The following is an 18,365-nucleotide window of genomic DNA, read 5'->3' on the forward strand; positions in this document are numbered from 1 at the left end:
CCCGGGCTTCTGCTCCAACCTTTCCAGACTAGACTCTCTACCACTCCGGCTTGTTGCTTGATTTGTCTGACTGGACATATTCTCTCTAGATTCTTTTCTTCTTTCCAATCAGACCTTTCTTTATGCCAGTTTTAGCCAGGTGATTGTGTGATTGTGTCTGTCTGCCCATCCATTCATCTGTCCCATCCATCCTTCCCTCTGGCAACCTTGGGAAGTTTAGGAATCTAGTAAAGAATGTAGAGAATATCAAGAGGTTGGCTAATCCCTGGAACCTGCTCGCATATCGGATGTCTGAGCTGCATCTGAGCATATGTGGGCTCACCTAGACCACATTCCTTCCTTTGGCATTATACCACTTACCAGGCAGATAATGGCTGAAGGGATGATTTTCGGAGGTAGAGGATGAATCCTACTTCCAGATAGAAGCCATTACCCCTGACTTAAGAAATTTCCACAGATGGCATGCTTGGCATTTCTTGCCACCCCCAGAGAAGAAAATATTTGGAACAAAAACCCACCATGTTGCTTCTCGAATTCTGATAATATTTTAAATTAGTAGCAAGGGTGTGTGTGTGGCATCTAAACATGGTTTGAAAACAAAACCTGGAAATTTTGGGCTGCATTTTGGAATGCCCTGACTTGTTTATAGTAGGTGCAGTCTGCTGCCTTTTCTCATTTTCTCTCCTAGTGCCTGATGACCTATGGGGTTTGCCAATAATTAAGACTTTTGCTCTTCTGTTCCTTGAGAAGGAGAAGCGGGTGTGAGTTAAACTGTGAGAATTCCACAGTTAATGGAAAATTAAAGGTTTTTCAACTTAAATTTACTGCTGGTGAATTCAAATGACAGCCATTAAGTAATGATCATGGGGTTAGACATCCACAGCGGAATAATTTGGCTCCTGGGTGAATTTCTTGATTTATTACCATTTACAGTGATATTGCTCCTGGCAAAGATGCCTATTACCAGTACTGTCTTCCACCCTGTTTCTGATGGGTTCTCATTCTACTCAGAATTTAAAAGTGTCCTCTCCCCCACACCCACAGTCCTGCTATTTAACTGCTGGCCGCGCAGTAAGTGTTTTAATTATATTTTGGGCTCCATCACCACTTCGATCCTATAGAAAAGAAGCAGCGATCAGTGGCTGCTTATAGTTTTTTGCTAAGTGACTTCTTAACATTTAAAGAAATCAATAAAGTCTTCATTTATCAAGTTTTAAGTGATGTCAGGAAAGAAACTTAACATAGCTCCTGCATGTTAGCCACTGTGCCAGGCATTTTATGTGCGTGATCTAATTTAATCTTCATGATGTCTCTTAATGGTCAATATTATTATTCCTTTTTTATAGATTAGGAAGTTGATGCTTAATAAGCACAACTAAATAACTCACTCAGATTTCACCTGTGAACCTTGTCTATCCTGTCTTCAAAACTCAGTGATAATTCTACCTGTTTTTGTTTGGAATAAGGCAAGCCATCAAAATGTATTTCAGTAGCTTCTTTATGTTTAGGTAAATTTATGGTTATTAAAGGTTTAAAGAATTACCTTCTTTCCCCCTCCATCCTCTATGGGTAAAGATTGAAGTTGAAAGCATATGGTTGTCTTTTATTGTCATTGAGGTATATGTAAATCTTAGGCCATGAATTTCCACTGCTACCTACATAAGAAGTTATTTAGAAGCAGTATACCTCTTCCCACTTTGTATGCCCATAAATCATACTCAAGTTCAAATTCAGAAGACCTTTAAAAGATATGTTAACAAGGTAATGCAAAATTCTGATTTCTACCTTTGCTTTCCAGCTCCATGGTGATTCATAAAATTATAGATGATTAACTAACATTTAGCAATTTTTAGAGCTATGACTGTTAGCCTAGGCTGGAGGCTAAGACTGCTTCAGATGTCTGGGTTGTTTTGTGTATAGCTGCAAATGTCTCTATCTTCTCATATCCTACTGGGGCTTCAAGTCCTTTGTCCTCAGAACAGCTAACTGTGATGAGTCAGCTGTCATTGATCCCTGTCTTGCTTAGTTCTTTTGCTTTTTCTGGCTGTATTGCAAATAAGCACCTATTTATGATCTTCCCTACTGTGTGTGTGGAGGGGAGTGTTTTCTGCTTTGTCTCTAATATTCCCAGCAGTACTGTGAGTGTCTGTTGTGAAAGGTTGTCGTATAAGTCTCCCTACTTCTCTACTTATTAATTAGATCTTCTTGGACATAGTATGTGCTCACTAAATAGTATCTGACATATATAAGCTGGTATGAATCCAACAAAAAAAAATCTAACTGCATTCTGAAGCTGCATAATGTATACGGCAATATTGAGAATGTAAATTTTATGCAGACTTTTAAAAATGCTGAATTGCTGACACATTCACGTGGTTCAAATAAAAGAATATAAAGAGTAGGAAAAAACTCTACCCCCACTCTTCATATCGATGGGTTGGATTGCTTCCCTTCTTTTACTGTTAACCATACTGCTGCTGTGATGAATGTGTGCCTGTGCTGTTTCACCTGAAAGCAGGTATATCTGGAGGACACTCTCCCTGAAGCACAGGGCAGTAAGTTGCACCTGTGCCAGGTACTGCCAGATTGCCCTCCTCAGGGGATTATACACCCACACAAGTATCTCACAACGGAGAGGTATTCAAGCCTACGATTTCTGCCAATTTGATGAGTGGAAGATGGTATCTAAATGTAGTTTGAATTTATATATGTTGTTTTATGTAGAGTTGGGTATATTTCCATTTTGTTTTTAGGGCCATTTATGCATTTTAGGAGCTGTTCATATCTTGCCATATTTTAACAATAGTTTGTCATTCATATATATTACCGTAAATATATATTCATAGTCAAAATTTGAATGATGATCCTTTTGTCTGTGAAAATGAAAATACTTTTCTTGATTTATTACTTGAGTTTGTTGGTGGTGGGAGTGTGTTTTTAAAATTCATTTCTTGTGTGTCAGTTTTCAGTTTTTAGGTAATTAAAACAAGAGGCCTGATGGTCTTAGGTGCCAGAGTCTGTGAGTTTTTAGGTAATCGAATTCACTAGGCTTTTCTTTTATGGCTTTTGGATTGTAAGGTTTTAAATCTTTGCTGTTCCAAGTCTGCGTCTTTCTTTTAGTGCTTTTTTGTATCCTTTCCTGGCATTTCTTGTCCTTTCCTTCTTTTCTTTCTCCTTCAAGGTCCATAATCTGAGAGATGAATATTGTTTTTTTTTTTAGATGACTGCCACATGATTTTAACACCCGTTACTGAAAAATTCATTTCCACTAGGTTGAAATGCCATCTTTCTCATAAACTGGATTTTATATTACTAGATGATGAAATGTAAGCACTTTACTAACAAAGGAGGATTAACTGGTGGATATTTCGTATGATCACTTAAGCAGTATACATTTACTAAATATTTAAGAAAGTAGCTAGACAAGGAATAATCTTGAGGTACTGAAATAAGAGAACTGGAGAGACTGAGAAATGCAGGGAGAGGTTTCACGCAGCAGAGAGCAGTGAGCTGAGTCTTACAGGTTCAAAGAGAGTTGTCCAGCCAGGAGAGAAAGAACATTTAGGAAGGCAAAGTAATCAGTCAGAGGCACAGAGCCATGCGGGTCCTTGGTGTTATGGGGAGATTGAGCAGCTCTTCATGACCTGCTGTAGAACAGGACACACAATTGCAGATGAGAACAGGATTATTCCCAGAGCTTGTCTCTCTTAAAGTCAGTCTGGGGTTTGGGCATGTGGAAGTGTTGTACCTTGCCATGCTTTCACCCCTCTGAAAAGTTAAAGGGAAAAGATTAAGAAATCCAGGATATGGAAGCCAACACTTAGTTGTGTTCTACAGGTCGGTTGTTGAGTTTTGACACCTGTTGCTTATTCTAGACTACTCCAAGCTCCCGAAGCCGAAGTCTCACTTTGCTTCCCCATGGAACACCCAATTCTGCGTCTCCCTGTAGCCAGAGACACCTCAGTGCGGGGGCGCCCGGTGTTGTCACAGTCACGCATCACAAGTCGCCTGCAGCCGCCCGAAGAGCCAAGAGTCAGTATTCCGGCCAGCTTCACGAAGTCAGAGAGGTAGGCTCTGCTCTCCTACTAGGTTAAGTGGTCCATGGGACTCGAGGGCTTGCCTGTTACGCTACCACTTCTCTTCCTTTGTACCATCTTGCTATGGAGAGAGAGGACTAGCAACAAACTTGTGGGGCACACAATCATGGCACTCCCTTCTGAAGATAAATTGTTTCTGTCTTGGGTTAAGTGAGTTTCGGGGAGACCTCTGTCAGAGTTCAGGAAACAGAGAAAGCATATCCAAAGAAACATGAGGGTAAACAGAAGTCCACTCAGTCTCCGTGCTCAAAATAATAGACAGTACAAGATCATGGATGATCAGGAAGTAATTGAGCATGTTTTGAGATTTAGGAAGGGTCAGGTCTGCAGCTGATACCCCTTCTTTTCTGACATAGTTTACTTTCTGAGGTGCTTACCTCACTGTCACAGACACATGTCCAGGAGAGTGTTGGGTAGTGAAAGAACATTGTCCTTTGAGGCAGATTGTTGTTTCAGAACAAGTCTTTTGAAGCTTAGTCTCTGCACCTGTAGGATGTACCTAATACAGGCCTTACCACCTTTCAAGAGAGCTGGGAATCACTTGGTGATAATGCAGACGAAAAAGCTCTTCATGTCTTGAACCTCTATGGGGTTATGTCTTCATTTGACTTCTGCTAAAATGGAATGTCATCAGTTTGAGGACTCCACAGCCTTAATATTCACATCATCCTTTGCAGCTGTTATTAAAACAGATGGATAGAAAGTAAGTGGTGTTGATTGTCTAACTTCTGTTGAGTACCGAGACTTTTCACCTTGCAGCTGATTGGGACTAGGCCCGTTTGTCTTGTTAGAAGTAGCTGAGCCCTTTCTACCTGTCAAACAGGACAGTGGGACTCCCTAGAATAGGCTCTTGTTGCTGTTTGAGTTTGTATGCATCTTACTTTATTCTTTAAGTGTCACAAGCCAAGTAATGCTAACTATCTGGTCTCTTTCTGGCCATGCTAACTATCTGGTCTCTTTCTGGCCCAGGACAGAAAATCTGCAATCTTTTGAATCAAATCTGTAGATACATGTAAAAGATGATTTTTTTTTTCTTGATAAACTACACATGCACATATTTTGTATTTTCTAATAAAAATACATAGTCAGATGATCCCTTAAAATAGTTACTCTGAAGTTAGAAAAAAGTTTGGCTGTGAGCTTAATTTGAATGATATACACATGTATACATGTGTATATATTGCCTTTCATTTTTTATAGCCCCTTTATAATGCTGTTATGGAAAATCTTTTTTTTTTTTAAGATTTATTTATTCATACAGAACTGGGGTACAGGCCAGAGATGTGGAGGGTGAGAGGCTTCACCAGGAACAGAGTGGGGAGCAGAACAGGCAGATGGATGAAGTACACTGCTGAGGGGAGCAGCGGGAGGGTAGCACCTTGCCGATCTCCTCAGGGGCAGGCGGGGATTGAACTCATGCAGAAGTGCCTTAAGCTTCTTGGTACTGTGGGGAGGGCCCTGTTATGGAAAATCTTTATACACAAAATCGAATGGTTAATGGTATCCATCACCTAGCGTTAATATTTCTAAGAACAGAAAGTTCTTGTTTCATTCCTCTTCCTCCACTTATTTCTTGATAAAATACTCTTATTTGCAAGAGTATTTTAAAATATTTTATCATTTACCATTGCCAGTAAATGTTTCTGTATTTACAGATAAGTACTTAAATGAATAACCACAATTCTATCATGTGACTCTTATGTAAACCTCATTGCAGATATTTTTCCAAGTGCTTTAGAGACTAAAGTCTCTTAAAAAAAAAAGTTGAAAGTTTATGGTATTTTGAGAACCTTCTTAATTTATTGTGTTGACTCTGATAGACATAAAAGTGATGGTAGGTTGTATGCAAAAGGGGAGTGGGTGGATGCTTATATTAGGTAAGCAGTGGCCTAAATAAGGATTCTGTTTCAACAGGAGTTAATGCAGTATAACCTTTTCTACCTCCATCTTAAAGTCAATTTTTAAAAGAATAAAAGTATATCTTTGGGAATGTGTGTATAACAGTGTTTAAGTATATATTGCAAATATATGCTGCAAAGAGTCTATAGAAGAAAGTCAAGTTTACCCAAAATTATACATCTCTTCAAAAAAGCAATTAACATTTCAATGCATTTACTTGTTTTTTCCCCTCTGTATGTTACATATGTAGATACGTAAAAATTACGTAGTATGATAGTGATAAGTGATTTACATAAATGCTGCTTTTTTCACTATCATTTTCTCTCCATTTTCCATGTATGGGAAGAAATGACTGAAATTTCCCATGGAGATTCATTACGTGAAAAATTGGATCAACTGTCTCCAGAGCTGTTTTAATTGGGTTTTTAGACTCTTGAGCAATAGTTATCTCTCCAGGTGATTGATTTGTCTGTTGCTGATCTGAAGATTATCTTTACGTGAGCTTGCTGAGGTCTAGCAAACAAACTTCGTAAGTTTGGAGAGTTGTATAGTGGCGTTACTGTCAAGGGGGAGTTTAAAAGTTTTGCTCTTTGCAGATGTATGCCCAAAATTGCTCCTGATTGAACAGGATACCAGTTTTCTGATGCCTGTCATTTTATGAGATGGGCAGGCCCACTTTGGGGATGTTCCTAGCAAAGTTCACTACTACCAGAAAGTTCTGCAGTTTTAAAAGTATATTGATTTTAGAGTTTAAAGACCTGTTTTTAGAGCCTACTGTATTAATCTGTAGCATAACTAGGAGCAAATGGAATAACATTTTTAATCCAGCTGTCCAGGGGAGATAAACTTAGGGCTGCTGAAGCAGTGGAGAAAATCATCATACATAAGACAGTTGTGCCTGAATATCTGAAGAAGAAAAGAAAAATTGCCCAGCCAAAGGCAACAAATAAATATTAAATGGAATGCCACAGCATGGGGGAAAGTAATGGGGTAGTTTAAAACACCCCCCAGGTGTTCCCATCATGCCTTGTGATGTCTAAGTCACCCAAAATGTAAAGAACTGAGATCCCAAAGGTCAGTACCAAGAGTCCTCAGGAAGTGAGGAGGAATGATCAATTGGGGAAGCTGAATCACAGAATCATTGTGAGGAAGGGGCATATCTTTATAGAATAGAAATTAAGACGATTTTGCCTGTCCAATTGCTGGAAATAATTTTAGCACATTATTGGTTGGATTTCCATAAATGCTGGCATTGCTGCATATTGTCCTTCTGCTACAATCTGTGATAAATAACAACAGCTAAATGCCTTAATTCATAAATTCCCCCACTGGAGAATATATTCTATGAAAATAACCTGATATCTATGTGACCAGTATCTATGGTTATCATTTCATAAAAGTACATTTTTAATGTAGCTTCTCCAAAGGAGTTCAGTCTCCAAATTATAGGGTCACTCATTCCATTTATGGAAAACATAACTGTGTTTTCCTTGTTTTTAATGTTTTTTTGCTTGGGTTGGAAGAGTATTCATCATGGATTGATCCTGGTCTGTGAAACTGTGTTTAAACCACCATTAGACTGGTTTTAGACTTCAGAAATGCCTCTTGATTCTGTCCATCATCTCTAGTACCTGTTTTGTCCCAACTTCTGTGACTGGCCGCAGGAAAGGAAGGCAGGAGGCAGAAAGGCTGAGCAAGCAGAGCTTATTGCTCCCGGACAGCAGCTGAGACCCAACCCCTAGAGTGGGGTCCGCAGCTACTGCTAACCCAATAATGGGGAAGAGTCTCTTATATAGATTCTGAACTCAGATTCCAAAGGGGTGACTCATCGCTGTGTCCTTGATGTGAGGCCCAGTTCATTATCACCTTCAGCTAGTCCCATCCAGGATCTCAAGGTCAGTTTACTACTACTTTATCAAGCTTGGATGCAAGGCTCAATTCATTACCACCCTAATTCAGTCCTTGTCAGTAAATCTTTGGGCACTCCCAACAGTACCAATCTCTCCTCTTCTATTTTTTTTGTGGTTAATATTAAGAAGGTAAATTTCTTATTCAGTGGTGTTAATACAGTTTTTCTTAATACAATGGTGTTTTGGGGAACACCACATTGATAAAGAAATGGGAACTTTGGAGCAGGCTACATAACGCAGGATGCTGCTTCCTTTTAAAGGAAGTGTAAGAAGGGGTATCCAGAACAAGTCCTGGGCATTTTATTGAGAAACCAGTTAACACAGCATCAGTCCTATGAGGAAGTAGAAAAAGAGAGGGAGAATTACAAGAAGCAGGGAGTGGTGGAATTGTACTTCTCATCTGCTGATAGCTTGGCATGTAGATCAAGCCCTGATTCCCCTGTCAGGATTTCAATCTTATCAATAAGGTGTTCCACTGATTGTTAGCTTCTGGCCTCCTTTGTGTCCTTTGTTATACATCAGTCAACAGCCCCCCCAGGTGTTCCCATCATGCCTTGTGATGTCTAAGTCAGGAGTAAGTTTATGCATCTGTCATCAGCACCCCAGGCATTCCCAGTGTACCTCTTGATGCAGACCCTTCCCAGGGTGATCCAGCTTTATGTTCTTACTTGATCTGAAAGTCACCTTGTAGGGTTGGGCTCCTATGACTCAGCAGTTCTGACCTTGCTTTAGGAATACAGAACCGTAGCTTACAAAATGGAGGCTGGACAGGCTGTTTAGGATTAGCAGACCCACATTCATGCAAAGACAGTGTTAATATTCATGAGGTAATTGAGAATTCTAAACATTCTTACAGCATTTCCCTCTTGCACTGTGCTTCAGGGCTCATATAAGCAGGAAAAGCATATGGAAAAACAAGTTTTAGAGCCATCACTCAGAGTTGATTGACTGAGATGAGTTAAGCAATCTCTTCTTAACTCCTGCATAGCATCCTGTCCCCCTACTGTTCATAGGATAAAGGTTGCACTCCTCAGCATGGCATTTCTTTAGTGCATGTAGTATGTTGTAGGTCTCCTCCCCTCTCTTCTCTCTCACTCTTTTTTCTCAGCACCACTCCTCACCCTCTCCCCTCACTGCCTCCTTCTGTTGGGAAGGACTTTGCCCAGTAGAACTTTTTGCCATGATGTTACTAGAAATGTGTCCTATAACAGTATTCTCCACTGGGGATAACCACGACTCTTGAAATGTGCTGGTCTGAATTGAGGTGAATTATACATGTAAAATGGACTCTAGATTTTAAGGGCTTCATCCTAAAAAAAGGTAAAATGTTTCACTAATAATGTCTTTATAATCATTGCATGTGGAAATGAAATTTTTTATATTATGTACATAAAAATGAATTTCACTTTTTCTTTTGACATTTTAAATGTTCCCCCTAGAAGGCTTAACATTTAAAAGAGACCTCCCCTCTGTGACTTCCTTTAAAGAGATTAGCCAGCTTTGCTCTACTGAGCTTGCTCATTCACTTTTCCCATCCATTCTACAGGAATTTGCTGAGCTCTGCTACGTGCTAAACAGTCTCACACATCTTTGCATCATCTTGCTCTAGCACCTTTGCTAAGTGTGTCGAACAAATTGATGGAAGGGCCCATTTTCTGGCATTTAGGGCACTTTAAAAACAGAATTTGGTGGCATTCAAGGATGACTAACATATGATGTGGGATGAGTGAGTGAGAGGGAAGCCTGGTAATTGATAGAGGGTTGAGTGGGGGCCACGCGGAGTCCTTTGTGGCTGCCACTGGCAGGTGTATACTTAGCTGACTGTGACCACAGTCACACAGGTGGTGACAGAATGAGCTTCTGAATGTGCCACTGAATTGTTTTACAAACGGAATGCACTATTGTTAAAAATCAATTTGATTCTCAGCTATGTGACAGGTGACGATTGAAGTGTATGGTACTCACTGGTGTTTTAACTTTGTATGATTTTAGTGATATCATGACAGGTTTTACCATCGCTCACACTTCTTTAAATACACAAGTTTAGCAGGTACATGTAGTGTGATTTTCATTACAATTTTGTTCACTAGATGCTTCTAAAAATAGATAACCGTGATGTTCATGCTGTGTGTGTGTGTGTGTGTACCTGCTTAATTATGAATTGGAAGTAGGAAAGACAAGATTTCACCACCAATTCCTCATTTCTCAGAAGTGACTATAAAAATAAAGGTTTCTGTGTCTCTTCAAGCATGAGTACATATATATGGATTGGGGTGTTTAAGACTATTTGTGGTTTACAATGGGTTTTAACTATTTTCTTCTTTGGATTAGCTTGAAGGAAATCCTCTTAAGGGAGTAAGTAAAATTCTTTCATTGTTCCAAATTTGCTAATAGATTTGGGCCTAACAAGTATTTGAAATAGTGTAGTGTCTTCTTACAATTTTGACCAAAGAATTTTTCAATTGCAACATCTGAGACTTACAAAATAAATACACTTAATTCAATAGGGATCTTTGGATTCTATAGATTGATGAGGGAAAAGGTCAAGTTGTTGAATTATGATGGGTCTCTGTGATGCATAAAATTATATTTAATTAAGCTTTCAATGACATTTACTGACAAATAGAAATTATCCTTCCCTTAATTTTTTTTTATTGTTAAATATTTTGCTTCTAGACACTATCTTTTGGAAGGGAGAACTATTTGCTGCACTTGCTTATTCTAGGTAGATAAATTGTACTGATGCTATGCCATTTAATAAAGTTTTAAAATAACTTAAAAAATAGAATTGGTGTACTTAGTGGTTTCAGTTGTAGATTAATAAGTATGTATATATGCATATTAAAATATATACTATTAAAAAAATAAATAAGTAATATATACTGTTATGTAGAATAAATATTCTCTTCATCTGCTTGCAGTGTCATATTTACTTAACACACTTATAAGAGAAGATCCTTTAATGGAATTACTACCCTGAAACAAACTATTACCTTAGTATTCTCTCCCCCAGGATAATTTGGCTTGATCCTGGTGTATCTGGGTTAGAGAATGTCTGGTTAGAAACCGTGGTTCATGTACAGTCTTTGATATGAAAACAGTAGCTATAAAATACCACCCTAGTGAATTTTATTAATTGGTCAGGTTTGTTTTTTAAAATTTATTTATTTATGCATACAGAACTAGGGTACAGGCCAGAGTTGCAGGGGTGGTGAAAGGATTCACCAGAGACAGAGTGGGGAGGAGACCAGGCCGACTGACGAAGTACACTGCTGAGGGGAGCAGCGGGTGGGTCAAGAGAGGTCTGCCACGCTATGTGGTCATCTCTGGGGCAGGCTGGGATCGAACTCTTGCTGAAGTGGCTTTTCTTCTTAGTGCTGTGCGTTAGCCCGCTGCACCACTAGGGAGGGGCCCCAATTGGTCAGTTTTAAGGTAGCAGCCTACACTGGCAGTGCTGGGTTTGTTGGTCAGCCATCACCAGGGAAACCCCATTTAGGGTGTGAAGTGCATTTATCCTTTGTTGGAACATCAACAGAGTGATTATTTTATTTATTTTATTTTTTTAAGTTCGTTTTTAAAAAAAAAAAAAGATTTATTTATGCTTACAGAACTGGGGTATAGGCCAGAGGCATGGTGGGTGAGAAGATTCACCAGAGACAGAGTGGGGAGCAGTATAGGCAGATCTACTGAAATGCACTGCTGAGAAGAGCAGCAGGTGGGTCAGGAGAGGTCTGCCGTGCCATGTGGGTTAGCTCCCTGGCAGGGGATCGAACTCGTGCTGCTATGCCTTCCAAGAGCCTCATAATGTGGTGCTTTAACCTGTTGCACCACCAGGGAGAGCTGTCATTATTTTTTTTAATGTCCTAAATTAATTCTCCTGCGTGCTTTTTGGAAAAGTGATACCAGCAGATCTAAGCATGTATTTTTGGTAGCTATTTGCTCTCTTGTAAAATAAGTGAGCATCAGACTTTAGTTTTCAAAACTGCACAAAAAATGTAGTATGGTGTTAGTTAACAAGTGATTGCCAAATAGAGTATTTTTTGAATGAAATATAAATGTTACAGGGCACCCTAATGTGAATTGGGTTGTCTGTCTGTGGGTCTTCACCTGCGCGCTTACGATTCAATCATATTATGGACACATTCAAAAAGGTTAAATAATGGATTTATTTATAAGGAGAAAGGTAAAGGAACAACCCAGGGAAAGAGGGAGAGACATACAAGTTAACTAGAATGTCCTACCAGTTCTGCTGTCTTGGACTCTACCGGCACGCTGAAAACCGATGGAGAGCCAAAACGATCAGCCGCGAACCACCAGGCCAAGAGACCCCCAGAGCCCACATGTCCGGTTTTATCCCAACCTGGCTGCTCAGCTCCGCCCTCACGTCCAGTGTGCTTCTCCTTGTTATTGATGGGATTAGTAGTTCCAGTATCTGGAGGGGGGTGGAGTCCATGAAACCAGTACCTTTTACAGATCCTTTCTGAAAAAAGGGAGGTGGTGTTTTGTTATTGCAGCTGCTTTTTAGAAGGTAAAATTATTATTAGTGATAAAGAAAGAATAGTATTTGGGGTGACTCTTGGAATCTTTTATCTCTTTTTCTGTGCAATTTGTATTTTTTAAATATATATATTTCTTTTTTCACCACATACCTGCAATTTGAAACATTTGTGTGAATGTTGAACACCTTGGAAATTCTGTGAATACATATTTGAAATTCTACGAGAACATAATTTGAGAGTGATTGGATTTTTTGCCTGGGAGTCTTGAATTTTAGCCTGATGGCACGTGAGGTGAACAACAGAGCACAACAGTGAGATAGTGTCGCCCCACCAACCCGCCACTCATCCCCTGACTGCTACCCTGCAGAAGACTGTTCTGGGGTCTCAAATTACTCAGGGCCTCTATGATGGGTATCTGGATGGTGGGGAGAGCTGAGGCCAGCCTGAACCACAAAGTTGAACTGCCCGGTCTCCCAGAAAGCTGGAACTGTTCATAACTCTGTTCCTTGCCATTGGTACACTTCACTTTGTTGAAAGACAGGTTCTAGCCTCGCTGCTGTAGAGTTAATCCTCCTTTCCCACTTTCTCAGTTTTTTCCTTAACCTCAGTTGATTGCCTTACAGGTTCTTTTCTTTAATTCATTACACTTGGCAATTAGGAGCTCATGTACCTGTGGTCTGACCTCTCTTGCTCCTTCATCTAGAGAGGTTTTTTTTTTTTAAAAAATTTCTCCATGGACTTGTTACAGGACAAAATCTGTTATAGGACAGGGAGAGAGGGGCACTCCTGAAGCCCCCAAAACCTGCCTGCTCTAAGTGGGTTCTGCCATCTGCTGCATCAAGACAAAACATATAAAACTTTAATGCAAAGGGACTTTAATACAGTGAGTATACAATACAGAACACAAAGAATATAACTTCTAGATCAAACACCTGAAGTTACCCATCCCCTCGGAGGCAAAAGTCAACCCAAAGGTTTTAGGCAAGGCCTGAAAGCCTGCCACAAGACTAAAGCACCTTTGGGCCAGGACCCATGGAAAAGGGTCAGAAATGGTCAGACAAATCTGGGAGGAAAAGGGCAAAATCAAAATCAATATAAACACTGCCATAGTCACCTCCCTACAGGTCTTTCACCCACATCTGCCTTAACCAGTCCAGGGTCAGGAAACAAGCCCGGTTTCTTCCTCACAGGCTTGCTGCTCCATGTGGCTTCCTCAGGTCTCCTCCTTGTTCTCCATCCAGCTTCATTCTCTTCTTCTCTCCTTTTTCTCTGCTCAGCTCCACCCTCCTTCTGGGTGGGAATCTAGAACTTCCCCTTTTCCTAGGGACCACCCTGTTACAGACTCTGCACAGCACCAAGCACCTAGTAAGTGCTTGGTAAAAATCTGACTAAATGAGAAAATTTTCCATAGAGATCACAGGGATTGGGAAACTCTCCTCCACAGATTTAAGAAATCCTTTTCCTGAGGAAGGAGTTTCTTGGCCTGTATCATATTCCTGGGAGATCTACAGTCACAGAACAGAAGCAATAAGGAGCTTTGCTCGAAGTCCGCCAATTTAAATGTTGTCTCACCTGAAAGGCCCCTCATAGGGTATCTTCAACACATATTGCCAGGAATATGTTCTGAAATAACAGGGGACTGTAGCTTAGCTAAACTGACATAAAATTATCTGCTACTGCTCCTGTTAGCCTCCTTGTACAGGTCTGTTTGACCTAGCCTAGAGCTTCATTGCTGTCAGTCAAACCCCAATGGTGCACTCATGGTGGGTCCAGGCTGGTCTCCAAGGTGAGGGGTGAAATGATCTATGAGGCTGACTCTGGTCCAGAAATGTAATAATCTATGTGATTTTTTAAAATATGACAGAAACTAGGTACTGCTGCAGTGTTAATTGGCGATGGAATTTAGCCTATGGTGAGGCGAGCGTGAGCTGGCTGTCCTTTCACACAGGGCTGGCTGTTGCATCGGGCAACACCACACTGGAGCAGGCTGTGTTGAAGGATGATGTTCAAGAGCAAGATCCTGGGCTTTTTATTGATAAACTAGTCATCCAGAATTAATCCTATAAGGAAGCAGAAAAGGAGACGGGGAAGTAGAAGAAGCAGGGGAAGGGTGAAACTGTACTTCTCATCTGCTGACATCTTGGTATGTAGATCTAGCCTTGACACTCCAGTCAGGATTTCAGTCTTACCAATAAGCTTTCCACTGATCAGCTTCTGGGGTCCTTCGCTGTACACCAGTCAACAGCCCCGGAGCGTTTCCAGTCATAGCTCTTGATGCAGACCCTTCCCAGGGTGATCCAGCTTTATGCTCTTACTTGATCTGAAAGTCACCTTGGAGGGCTGGGCTCCTCTGACTCAGCAGTTCTGACCTTGCTTGAGGAATACAGAACTGGAGGTAACAAAATGGAGCCTGGACAGGCCGCTGAGGATTAGCAGACCCACACTCTGCCCCCTCAGGGATCCACACGTCACCAACACCCTTGGGAAAAAATCACTGAATGTCACAACCTTACAAACTTTTCTTCTCTATGACTAGAATGTTGCTGAGCAAAATCAAACATACCCTGAAGAAACACCTGTCTCCCTCTGACTCTGGCTCATAGAAAATCCATGGTTTGGATACCTGTAAAGTGCTACACTCAGAAGAAAGCTAAGTGGGAGAACTATGACATAAGACTGTTCTTCCTGTTTTCACCTCTGGTAATTTAACACAAGGAATCTTCCAGCAAGTGCTCTAGGCATGGAGATAATAATGTATTTTAGAGAGGCAGGATGCAGTTGGCCAAGCTCATTTGTGGCACTTAAGCCCCCTGTAGTACTTGAGTTTTGTGGTGATTTCTGCAGAAAGTATTGCCTTTTCCCCTAGTGGTTCCTGGTATTATTTCACGATGAACACAGAGATTGTTGCTCATTTCAAACTCAGATCTGTTTTCAGCAACAGCAGCAGCAGGCTGCACTGTGGTTTAGTTCTCATCTTCAGCCAGGTGCACGCAAGGCCACAGGTATATGCGCCTAGTCTCCCCCTGTCCTTTCCCCCATAGTGACAGGCTGGCGAGTACTCGTGGTGACCTGCATGGTGTGGCCGAGGACATCTTAAAGGAAGGCCACACTGTTGTTGGTGCTAGGTAACAACAGGGAGTTTTCTTTTTTGTAGCTTGATTTAACTTAGTCTCATGTGTTTTTCTATAGAGAAACATCTGTTTAATAGATAACAAATGAGTAACTGGTGCAGGCTACAGCTCTGGGTGTGTAAGGGGTTCAGGGTTCAGTCTGGGTTCGGGGTTCAGTCTGGGTTCTGGGCCCAGAAACTGGTGTGTCCCCCTGGGGGAAGCCATTTGAACTTTGACCCCAGCTGTGAGAGGAAAGCGCCAGGCTGTCACCATGGCAGAGATGTTTTGGTCATTTTTAAGTCACAGTCAAAAGAACAAGATAGGATTCCTTTCTGAAGGCTGTTCTGTTGTTTCCATTTTTTGGGGGGTGACTCTCTAGTGTAAGGATACAGCCTGAAAAGAAGACTGATACAAAAGATACATTTCCGTACTTTTTTGATTTCAGAGAAACTTTATATATATATATTCCTTATATGAGAGACCTCATGATGTAAAAGCTGTACTATGTGACTTAGACTGGGATGAATTAAGAATTATAAAAGTGATTCTGCCCTGTATTTTGGGGAGAAAAAGAAATCTGCATTACTTTAGTATATACATTTTTTATCTCCAGCATAAAAGTAGTTGTCTTACTGACATGTGATTAGGAGAAATAATTTTTTTCTTTGTGTATTGTGGGACTGTTGCTGCTACATCCAGAATAAACATCCCTCAGCTTAACACTCAAGAGATGAGAAGGTGAGGTGAGGATTTCTCACTAACAGGGAGACATTATCACAGTAAGACATGCTATTTAAAATTTACTAACATTTGGGCACATAATCACTGTAGTAATGCTTCATAATTACACAGTGCTTTTCATTTGAGATTCTAAAGGGAATTTATAGACCACCTTGTGAGATAAGACAGTTGTTTTAAATTCTTTGCTTGGAGTATATTGATGGGGATAATTCAAGAAGGAAAATTTGGATGTGGGAAGAAAGATGCTTTCCTGTCCCCCTAGGGGTGGGATGGAGTGGGGGAGGGTAAGCTGGGTGCTGAATTATACCCATTGTGGTGACCTGACCCTTGAGATTTGCAGTCATTTACCTTTGTTCAGAGGTAGCATCCTCTGGGGGTTAACTCTATTTCTTGAAATAGATCAGAATTTTGAATTGTTAATAAGTACGCATGAGATCAGATTTAGAAGGTAGATAGATTTCTCTAGAGGTTTTTAGTGGCCACATGTTCCCAAAGGCCTTTGTGAGTTTTCACTGGCAGCCTCCTCCTCTGACCAAAGTCAGCTACATTTAGCAACCTCTTGACACATGTTGTCTAGACAATGTTGGCATATATTTGCTATTATGTACCTGTGTGTAGACATATTTTATTGTTTTCAATAGTTAAAATAAACCCCATTAACTGTAGCATTATTACACTCATTGGTATGTGCTTATTTTATCCTCCTATGAACATGCTTCTTTCACTTGAAAATGGCTCTTTACCAATACATAAAGAATTCTCTTTATAATATCTGCAAAGCACTCTTTTGTATGGATAAACCATGACTTGCACTCCTCTGCTTCAGGCCAGATCTTTGTGGTCTTTCAGACCTGACCTTTGGCAGTTGCAGAAGCTTTACCCTGTGGCCTTGTGGGGAGAGCTGATTTCCCCAAGCCAGACTGCCTGCCAACTCTGGAGGGGGGTAAAGGCAGGGACTCAGAGCAGCCAGGCTCTGATGTGTAAGTGCATCGAAAGCCTCCTACTAATGAACTCTGGCTGAAGTTCTTCCCCACACACATTTTTGTTGCCTCTAGAATTTTTTTAGTGTAAGAGTAAGAACAACTTCAGGATCTCGTGTGCCTGTTCGTTTTCCAACACTGTTGATGGAGTAGTTCATCTTTTCCTTGCTGATATGGCAGGCCACTTGTATTCATCCTGAGTTAAGCATTTGGCTCTATCTTGGTCATTCTCTTCTTTCTCAGTGACTTGTCAGTGTGGTCACATATCAGGAATGTAATATTTTATGTTCTGTCTTGTGGATGTGCTTTATTACCTGGGAAGACCAGAGCACTCCCGTCGACCTCACACTTAGTTTCTCCCAGACAGTTCCTTTCCTTGAGAACTTGAGAATCAGCTTGTCCCATTCTTAAAAGTGCATGGCTGCCCCCACTCCACTGATTTCTTTTTATTACGATTGTATTAACTCTATATATTACTTAAAAATTGACATCTGAATGCTGTTCTCTTGAGAATAAGGCCATAGTCATTTCTCTTAGAACCCACTTCTATGTTCTCCTTGTTCCCCCAGGAGCTTTTTAAAAATATAGATCCCTCAAGTTCCTTTTAATTGCCAACTATTTTATCCCTTTGATTGCTACTGCAAATTGGTTTTTTCCCCACTATATTTTCTACCTGACAGGGTGACTTGGAAATAGGGAGGCTTTTGTTTTCTGTGGGTTAAATTTATTCCAACAATTGTACAGATACAATTTAACCTGTTGTAAATAGCGGTTGTTTACTTCCTTTTTTATTTTGATCAAATTTAATAATTGTGTGGGCTAGTGTATCTAAAATAATGTTAAATAATGGTGGTGATTTTGATTATTTTTGCCTTAGTCCTAACTTTGCTTCTTGTTTATCCATGAAATATATGTTGTACTTATGTCTATTGTGAATATGATATAATGTTTGTATATGTTAAAATATATATTACTTTATTAAGAGTCTTTAGAGATTTGGAAGAGAGATTTACTCATTTGATAAATATGATTTCAGGCCTGTGATGTTCCAGGAGGGATTTTATTTCTGAGGATACAGTGGGAAATGAAACATAAAAAGCCTTTGCTGTCAAGAAACTCAAAGTGCAGT

General features: G+C 40.3%; 1 protein-coding gene across 2 annotated transcripts in view; it reads left to right on the plus strand.

The window, feature by feature from the left end:
- Positions 1-18,365, plus strand: part of OSBPL10 (oxysterol binding protein-like 10) — a 221,625-nt gene that overhangs the window by 116,493 nt on the left and 86,767 nt on the right. Inside the window, exon 4 of one of the 2 annotated variants that reach the window (XM_012720407.1) lies at positions 3,876-4,067. The exons of the other annotated variant lie outside the window; for it this stretch is intronic. Within the exon in view, the coding sequence (XP_012575861.1) occupies positions 3,876-4,067 (192 nt within the window). The remainder of the gene's footprint in view (positions 1-3,875; positions 4,068-18,365) is intronic. 2 annotated transcript variants of the gene reach the window in all.

This window comes from Condylura cristata, unplaced genomic scaffold (assembly GCF_000260355.1).
Source record: "Condylura cristata isolate star-nosed mole 26May11 unplaced genomic scaffold, ConCri1.0 scaffold00004, whole genome shotgun sequence".
Classification (NCBI taxonomy): Eukaryota; Metazoa; Chordata; class Mammalia; order Eulipotyphla; family Talpidae; genus Condylura; species Condylura cristata.